Source organism: Lathyrus oleraceus, chromosome 2, assembly GCF_024323335.1.
Source record: "Lathyrus oleraceus cultivar Zhongwan6 chromosome 2, CAAS_Psat_ZW6_1.0, whole genome shotgun sequence".
Classification (NCBI taxonomy): Eukaryota; Viridiplantae; Streptophyta; class Magnoliopsida; order Fabales; family Fabaceae; genus Lathyrus; species Lathyrus oleraceus.
The window spans coordinates 426,752,441-426,762,283 of record NC_066580.1 but is presented as its reverse complement, the minus strand read 5'-3'; the positions used below and the strand labels follow the sequence as shown (position 1 = coordinate 426,762,283).

General features: G+C 33.0%; 2 protein-coding genes across 2 annotated transcripts; both read right to left on the bottom strand.

Annotated features, from left to right (window-relative positions):
• Window positions 1-344: 344 nt before the first annotated feature.
• On the bottom strand, window positions 345-2,244 carry LOC127119918 (upstream activation factor subunit UAF30). Its single transcript, XM_051050281.1, has 2 exons — window positions 1,763-2,244; window positions 345-691 (listed from the first exon to the last, which is right to left on the bottom strand). The coding sequence occupies exons 1-2, from the start codon at window positions 2,027-2,029 to the stop codon at window positions 566-568; spliced, it is 393 nt and encodes a 130-aa protein (XP_050906238.1). The 5' UTR covers window positions 2,030-2,244; the 3' UTR covers window positions 345-565.
• Window positions 2,245-6,052: 3,808 nt separating this feature from the next.
• Window positions 6,053-6,930, bottom strand: LOC127119917 (uncharacterized). The gene is made up of 2 exons (XM_051050280.1): window positions 6,606-6,930; window positions 6,053-6,466 (listed from the first exon to the last, which is right to left on the bottom strand). The coding sequence occupies exons 1-2, from the start codon at window positions 6,801-6,803 to the stop codon at window positions 6,260-6,262; spliced, it is 405 nt and encodes a 134-aa protein (XP_050906237.1). The 5' UTR covers window positions 6,804-6,930; the 3' UTR covers window positions 6,053-6,259.
• Between the last annotated feature and the right edge of the window lie 2,913 nt (window positions 6,931-9,843).

Sequence of the window (9,843 nt, the reverse complement as noted above, 5' to 3'; positions counted from 1 at the left end):
TAAAAAATCTAACCAAAGCTACAATACAATTAGCTTGCTCAAACATGTTAATATCTCAATCTCTTAATATTTATGCAAACAATCCCCCTAATATTGTTTTCACTTTGGTTCTCTATGTATTTTGAAAGGAGCAATATGAACAGGAATCATGTTTGATTAATTAATGAAAATAATTGTGATATTAGGAAGAAAGAAAAAAGTTAGATATCAGTGTAGACTATGTTTAAAGGAACATAACAATGAACACTTGACAAGTATATTGTTATTCTTATTCATTTATACCCGGTTAACATTTTAAAAAATCAATTTGGCGTGTTCTCACAAAATCAAAGAACCAGAGGAAGTAATGGAGATATGGTTTGGAATATATAACAAAGCATATAACAGCCTGATAGCAAGACAGTGGGACAAAATAACACCACTTTCAAACCAAAGTGAACGTCTAATATTACAAATTTCCAAGTTTCTCCAACAATTGGTCACCAAATATGTGGTTGAAGACAAAAAGACCTACTAAATGTACTAAAGCATGTTACCGTCGTTAGGAATCCACCAGAGCTGAATTTCAGGACGATTTCACAAAGTGGTTAGCCAGCAATCTGGCAATCTCAGTGAACACTACTTTATCTTTCCCATCGAAAATGGTCTTCAGCTTTTCATCACAAAAAATCTCCCTCTTGTTGTCAGGATTCTGCAAAACAGTATCTCTGTTAAGCCATTTTGAAGAGAACCAAAACTAAAAAGAGATAAAAGTATAATAAAATAATAAGTTCCATAATTGAAGACAAATTACCCTGTCACTCTTAAGCAGAGTAGTAAATCATGATAGCTTACACAAATTGTTACATAGAAACACAGTTGAAAAAAGAAAGAAACAAGGAAACAAAAACAGACAGGACTGAGATGCCAGCGTGAACACAACAATAGTTATCACCAGCTAACAAACAAACAAAATAAACAAATCTCAAAGCTAGGGATATCGTTTAGACACATATTAGAAACCTGCTTTTCAAAAATCATTACCATCTGCCACTTTTCAAAATGATATCCATTTGCCACTTCACAAAAACCATATCCATTTGCCACTTCACAAAAACCATATCCATCGCACCATGGAAAAGGTTTCAAAAGGACTGGACCTGTAACGTATCTAGCCATACAATACAAAGACTGACAACACAACTCAAACCCCTGACCTACAAATCACAGAACGGCATCAAAGCTCCCATTCCAAATTATCATTACATTACATAATGATAATGCAATACTAAACACCTTACTATGATCCAACAATGTATTTTCTTTTAAAATAAACTTTAAGCAAACTACATGGATTTTGAATGATTCTACAATTTCCCCATACCACCAACGCAGTGAAACCAATATAACAGATAAGCCTAACACAAACAACTTTGCATTTGTTATTTCAAAAACTACATAAAACAGAATCAGGTTTCATTAAAGATACACAAGTTTGATGAGAAATGATCAGCCTCATTGATGCAACAATACTGTATAAAGCACAAATATCCATTCAAAAAATTAAACCCTAACCTAGCTTCAAACACATGGTTTGACGCAATAATCAACTGCACAAAGCACTTTGATTACAACAAACAATGACCTAATCAAATCGCCAGCACAAAATCAATCAATAAAACCTAGTCAAAATTTTATGTTCAGTGCAAAATCAAACAAATAGCGAGAGAAAAACGAAGATCGCGGAGAGAAATGGCAGCATTGAGTGGAAATGAAAGAAGACCTGGAGATTTTGCAGCTTAATGTATTCCCAGACTTTTTTAACGGCTTCGGTTCTAGAAACTTGAGGCGAACCGATGAATTTGCCGAGCTCAGAAGTGACCGGAACGACTTTCTGTATGCCTCCGCTACCCCTGCTCACTGGCGTTTTCTTCACGACAGTTGTGGAGGCAGCTGCGGCGGAAGCAGCAGTCTTCTTGGCAGCTCCCTTCGCCGCAGCCGCCATGAGCGCTCTGCCGGCAAATGCTCCGAAAACCCTAGCGTGCACCATGATCGCTCCGAGAAAATGCTTTTCGTTTTCAAATTTACTAAACCCTAGAGAGAGAGAGAGATTTTTTCAAGCTTTTAGCCGTTTAGTTCCCTTTCCCGTTTATTGAGCTCGATGTTCACTCCGGAACTTTTCGATACTTGTTAGTTTTTACAATTGTAGTCCACGTGGCGATTTTTGATTGGACTTTACTTATACGGTAATTGTAGAGATTGATGTGTATGTTATAGGTTCTGTATGGAATCATCAACCAATAGATTCCAATTTTCTAATTAATACAAAAATAAAAATATATAAAATGATTTTCCCTTCCTTGTTTTCCCGCTTGTTTTCTTTTTCTATTTGTTTCAAGAGAGTTTTGGATTGTGTATTTTCCAGAATAATTTGTGTACGATGAATAATTTAAATTTGTAGCTGTGAACATACAATAGCTATCCATTTGAATGAGGATGTATCAGTTGGTTTTATATAACCATGTTATAGTGTAAATTTTCTATCAACTTCTTTTAAACATTATTCTCTACCAAAGAAAATAATAGCGATCACCACGAATGGAGTCTATTTTTCAATTTATTTATTTCGTCAATAATACTCAAACTTGAGTTTTTGTGTAAAGGATTCGGGTTTGGAACTTAGTTCTAAAGAAATGTTTGAAGTTAACTACTATAATAAATTGAATTCAAGAGTTAGATTAACATGGAAACAAATATTTTAAATATATTTTTATCGTAATTCTTTTTATCTATACTTTATTTTTTTGTATAATAATAAAAAATTTGCAACCATTATTATTTCTAGGAAAGTATTCCTTCCTGTGGAGATTTCACCGCAGAAGGAGCATTCAAATTCCATCTTCTCATATTTTTGTATTCTTAATATTTTATTGTGTGATGTGGATTTCATTAAATGATAAATTTACCGGAGACAATCCCCACCCTCATTATCCCTTTCAATTCACTTTTCACTTTTTAGAGGAATTCCATTGTTTGCCACCCATGAGGTTTCAATATGCGGTAAGTATGCTAATTAAGCGGCACTTATTAGAGCAAACTGATGGACGTGTCCTTCCATTTCATGTCATTATTATGTTTTCCTTGCTACTGCAGCTTTTATTGAAGACCGTGCAAAAGAAGGCAATTTGGCACCAATAAGAGATGTTGTCCAAGGCAATTTAGTATTTCTTCCGTTTCTTTTTAAGTGTTATTTTTTTACTTTTTACCCATGTCAAAGAAGCTAATCATTATTGTTACTTTTCAAACAATAATTCTTATTTTACCTATAATGTCCTTAATTATTTATTACATTCACTTTACTTTTTCTCTCTCTGCAATCATTATATAAGGGTAATTTTGACAAAATAACAATTAATACTATCTTAAACTTTGCAAGTGACAATTAAAAAGAAACAAATTTTTTGTAAGAAAGTGACACTTGTAAAGGAACGGAGGGAGTAGTCAATAAGAGATGATGTCAAAAACCTGGTTACGCGAGCTAGGAATTAAACAAGAAAGATGGTTGACGTTGAGAAAGGATGCTAACAATGTCATGGACGATCATCTTCATCGGTCATTACAAATGGCAAGAATGAGAAAGAACTCTAGTATTGGGCACTGTTCAAATTGAATTTTGAAAAGGAGAATTTTTTTTTAAAGTTTATGTGAATTGGGGTTTAGGATCAACAGGATAAGTACAGGTCTCAAAACTTAAATAACATTTATAGAGATATTTACGTATATTCACTAAAGAGATCATTATATCAATAACGAAAATTAAACTCATACCCTTTATGAGTCAACTCCTTATCAATATAATCAATCTACCATCACTAAAGGGAGAAATTTAGTTAAGGAAAAATAGACCTTAAAATATGCATTAAAGAATGTAGACAATATACAGAGTTCTCTTGAGTTTGAACTACAAGAAAAAAGATGAAATGGAGTGAGGGAATGTGAGGTTTAAACACAAAGATGCGGTCCTTTGGTTATGCTTGATTTTGATGCCACGAGGATTCTTTCTACTTTCTTTTAATGTTCAAATGAAATGTTTTTAATGGGCAAGTTCATATAGATTAGTCCGTCAAATATAAAAAAATCATAAAATTTGGGTTTAAAATTAAATTCTATTTTTCAAAACTTTTTTAAATCTGTCCCTAAAAATCCCACTAGTTATTAGGTTAGTCCATATATATATATATATATATATATATATATATATATATATATATATATATATATATATATATATATATATATATATATATATATATATATATATATATATATTCTTATTCTAAAATAATTCTAAAATAACGTATTGATTTTTCTCAACTAACTAAATTTTATTTATATTTTATTCAATTTTTATCTTTTAAATCTTATACATTAATATAATAAACACTCTTTCATCGTTTTCAAGATAATATAATACTTAAAAATATATTATTTTTAAAATAATATAATTTTTAATTTCATTTATAATAAATATTATAGGGTTTTAATTTTAATTTTTTATTTAAAAAACCCCATTTAAGATTGGGTAGCCTAAAGCTCATCTAGAACCGAACTCAGGTAGTAATTGTTTGGCTCATATTACAACAGAGTTTTTTTTGGTTCAGCCCTAAAAATCCTAAGGTCCGCGCCGTTTAGGGCTTTTTTGATCCGGTCCTAAAAATTCTGAGGCGCCCGCGGTTTAGGGTGTAGCCATTTTGACAGGTCTATGTCAATTTATGGATGAGACACACATAACACAAATTTTACTCACAAACCAAATGTGAAATAATATGTCTGAGTTGTGTTTCAGAAATTGTTATCAAATGAACTGAAGTACATAAATAGGACAGACTGATAAAATATCAAACTCACAACAAATGTAAATATCAATGTAGTACAGTAACAATAAAAAGAATTGGGTGAACAAGTAAAAAAAAAAACTGGGTGAAAAAGTCCTACTCGCTACCTATTAACACTTAACACTTAACAGGGGAACCTAACTGATGTTATTCGTTAATACATAATAAACCTTGCTTTCTCGTAGCAAAGACAGTCTAACCACAAGTAAACCAAAATTAAATCCACAAAAGAGAAACCAAAACCAAATCATGCAGCACTTTATAATATAGAAACAATCATGACAGCACTAGCGGCATATGATTTTGTAAAGATAAAAAAACCTTTAAATGAAACTACTGACTCTGGACAGCTTTGATAAGATAGTGCGTGATGATGGATATAAGATGAATGCTCAATGTCTGCAGCTGTTTAAACAGCAGACTGCAGACTTTAGAGAAAGAAAAGAAATTAGTTGGACTTTGACATTTCTCAAATTTGTACATGTAAATACCCAATGTGCAGGCACCACTTTGAAGTTACAAGGAATAACTTCTATGCCTAATTGTGCTTGTACTTTTTGCACTTTCATACCTTTTTCTCTCCATGCTTTAAGTACTAGTATGATTTTTTTTCTTCCTGTCGGTCACATTTACTTTTGTCCCAACCCTCCTTACCATTCTGTTACTTCCAATTGATAAGAAAATTGAAGAGATCGATATCAAGGGAGAGACAGAGACTAGGCTACACTAAACAATCATAACCTCATTCAGGTTGGATTGGTAGATCAGAGGCTACACTAAACAACTATAACCTCATTCAGGTTGGATTGGTAGATCAGAATCAGTAATTTCTCCTGATAACTTCCAAGATCCAACAGTTCTACGACTTTAATATAGAGTAGACATGATGGTTAAATAAATGGAATTGCAAATACGGAAAGTCACTGAGAACCCAACTACAACTGAGTGACTTAGTTTCTAGTGCTCCATGAATTTTACTGAAAACAGTGGAATGGTCAAATGAAATGTATCAGACGTACTTCCTTCCTTTTCCAGAACAGGGCTTGGCTTCCCCAAAACCACTCTAGCAGAAATATGTGTCCACCAAAACTCAATAGGCATTGTGAAAGTATTATAACTGTTGTGATTTAGTTCAATCAAACAAACAAGTAGAAAAATAATGAATCAGCAAACAGACAGGACACAGAAAATATAAATATTATTTTGTCAACAGACCACAAGGCAATAGCCAAACTAGTTTCAATACTTAACCTCTTGTTATTGTAACACTTTCAAGAAATTATCATGCAGAATTGCATATAATAAGCAACAGAGAAACTTTCAAAATATAACTTGGTTCCTACCTAGCAAATAGGAAATAAAAAACAACCAAGTGCCTCCACTTCCTATTTCTTTTTCCCCTTCTTCTGTGAGCCTTTCCCTTTAGTATTGTCCGTGGAAGAATCCATATTAGTATCCTTGATATTAATGGCACCCTGGCTGAATTCCGGAGACAAAATCTTAGCAATCTCAGGAAAACCAACACTGTTTCTGCCACGCAACAGTGTTTGCAAATTTTGCTCCCAAAGTTTGTCTTTCTTAATACCAGGACTCTGCACAGCACAACATACCATTGTCAAATAAGTGTAAATAAAATTATAAAAATATGGCATGTTTTGTGAGTGAGAACATTGATCAAACAGTTGGTGTGTATTGATGAAACAGAGGGGGAAAAGAGTGTAGAGTTGAAACCCTGAAACTGTAGAGTTTGATGAACTTTGAAATGATGGAGGCGATTTCGGAACGAGAGTGATGAGGGATGCCCATGAAGGTGCAGAGCTCACTGGTAGCTTTTCGGTTCTTGGTTTTGCCGACGCCTACAATTTCAGCGACGGCTTTAGATACCGTCGACATGCTCCTCCTCCCTGATGCTGCACCCATCGGATTCATTGTTTCGGCTGGACTCTTCTCTTCTCTTTTCTCTTCCAATTTGATTTATCTGTGTTGCCGTTGATCCCACCCAACTTCAAAGCAGCATATGATTTGATACATGGTTATTAAAATTTATTTATTTTTGTTCATAAAACATAGTTATTAATTTTTTTTTATAAAAAGTGGAGTAAAAGAATAAAATATCTAGTAAATAAATTTTCTTGCGTCAACAAAAGAATGATTATTTTTATGTAAAACTCCACCAAAGATTGGTAGTTTGGTACCCGTATTATTACTAATTTCTAAATAATCAGGATAAGATTTCTCTCCCATAAAATATAAAATATTTGAATTTTTAATTATTACAACATCCATTTGTAATTACTATTATCCCGTTTATAATTATATATCATTTTTTTTAGATTTTTTAATAAATTTTAAATGTACTTAATTATTTAATTTTTTAAATAACTAAGTTTTTCAAATTTTTTTATAAGGATAATTGCAAAAGCATAAGAGATACACAGGAAGTGAGAGACTATACCAAAACTCACTTAAAAAAAGATAAATTAGAAAAAAAGACAGCCTATTTTTTATGAAATTTTGTTTTAGGTGCAAAAGATTTTTATCAAAGTTAATAAATTAGATGTGAGGTATTGATAAGCACGAAGTCATCCATGGTAGAATAAGCATGTTGATTATAGTGTTTATCGGTACAAGAGATTTGAGCTTTTATTCTTGCAATTGTGCTTATGACAGTAGAATTATTGTTGTTGAATGTAACATTGTTCTTAGCATTCCAAATGTCATATATGATGAAAACAATACTAGAGTTTATTACTAGAGAGTATTGAGAAGAACGACCATGAATCCTCCATAAATCATTCAAGCTAGTCGAAAAGTGTGTAATATTTAAGTTTCTACAAAACCACTGCCAAAGTATCATTGCATAGTTGCAATAAAAGAAAAAAATGCTCCGAATTTTTAGAATTGATTTTGCACAAAGAGCAAATTGAAGCCATATTGCAACCCCTAGAAACGAGTTGCTCATCAGTAGATAGCTTATCAAACATCAATTTCCAATCTGACATGGCTCTGGAAGGAGGAATGTCCTTATTCAAAATCATTTTTGTCCAAGGGAAATTAATTGATGGAGTTGATTTGAGCAAGTAAGCTTCATTTAGACACGGGATTCCTGAGGTGTTATGAGGGCATATCAACTAATCTTTTGTTCCATTATTAGATAAACATACCTTGATAATTCTCTCTGATATGAAAGAAAACAAATTATTCCAATGATTTGGGAAAAACCATTGACTATTTATGTAGAAATTTGCTACTTTACTATAAGGATTGATCTAATTAGATTAAATGGAATCCAAACTAGTCTTAAGGAGCTGAGGTTGAGCACACCAATTATCCAACCAAAATTTAATGTCAGTCCCTTTGTCTAGAATCCAACTAAACTGAGTATTTATCATACTCATCTCAGTTTTAATTCCAGCCCGAATGGAGGACAATATGTGATAATTAATGTTCCCAAAGGATCTAAAAGTTTTAGCTTTGTTGACCATCATATCCCAACATAACTTCAAGTTTGTAGCCTCATTTAAAGAAATGAGGGATCTGATGCCAAGCCCTCCATTAGAATAAGGGGTACAAATGTTTTTCCAAGAAACCATGACCATTTTTCTAGTTTTGATATCACCACTCCATATAAAGTTCCTAGTGGATTTTTCTATCTCCATATAACTAACATTTTAGATTATCTTCCAAAATACTCGTGTTTCAAACAAAAAAAATCTGCATGTAAGAGGATGTGCCACTACTACTAATGCATGCACTCAAAATTGACTTCAGGCGCCATGTCCAGTGGCGCATGCATTGGAAACGCGCCAACTCCAATGGCGCATGCATTGTTGCCTAAAAGGATGCGACATTTCCTCTAGTGCATGCATGCTGGCCTAAGAACAGACGCCCTTCCCCCTGGTACTTATGTTGTATTTTTTTTATAAATAAATCATTCATTCTCCACCATTTTCCACCCATCTTCTCATTTCATTCTTAAATTTTTCTTCAAATTTTCTTATAGAATTAAAAGAAATGATAATCTTTTTTATTCGTCAGTAAAACCTGCAATGAAGATCCGACTTTGGAACACTGAGACTTCCAAGCATCTTGAGAGGATCTTTATTCGTTGGTTAGACAGAGACATTCAAGATGGTGAAAATATTAAAAGAATTGAAAGGCTTGTTAAGATGTTCAACAATAATGGAGTACATCGTATGTGGGAGTCAGTTAAAACTAATAGTGTTTGTCGTGTTATGATGCATGGTTCAAATGATATTGTCCTGATGGTTGTAGTCTTCTAGATATGTTTTTGTGTTTAGTCTTTTTTTTGTGATTATATGTGTGCTTGTGTTTGTTTTGTTGTAACCAGAAGTTATATTCAAAATATGAACGTTGTATTCAATATAAAATTAAATGGTTACAAAAAATAAATTACATATCAAAAGTGCATACAATAATTATCCTGTGGAGTTTGCTCCAACATTGGGACAGTTTTTATGATTGTGTCCGAGTTGACGACATGCACTACCTAATCTTACCATTTTGTTTGTTGTATCCATTTTGGTTCGAATACACATACTATTTGGGCGACCCTTTTTCTTCCTTCGCATATTTTCGTTGTGCCAAACTATGTCCCCTTAATATGTAGGCCAATAATCATCCTTTGCAACCACTGGAAAACTATTGTTGTACACATTGAATACGTTTATGCCTTTCTAAACAACTAGTAGTTGGTTGGAAGGGTCTTGGCGAGCATATGAACATACCGTTATGACATGGGTGCAAGGTATACAAAAGGCTTGAAACTTTCTGTAATCGCACCAACCTCTATCTAGTTCGACCTAATATTATCCCATTGGCCTCCCCTCATTATGGTTCATTGTCTCCCGTACACCGAACCAACATCTATGACGGTCAAACATTATAACTGCATGTGTGTTAGCTTTGATAGTTTCTCCCTTAATAAATTTCATACAACTTTCACTAA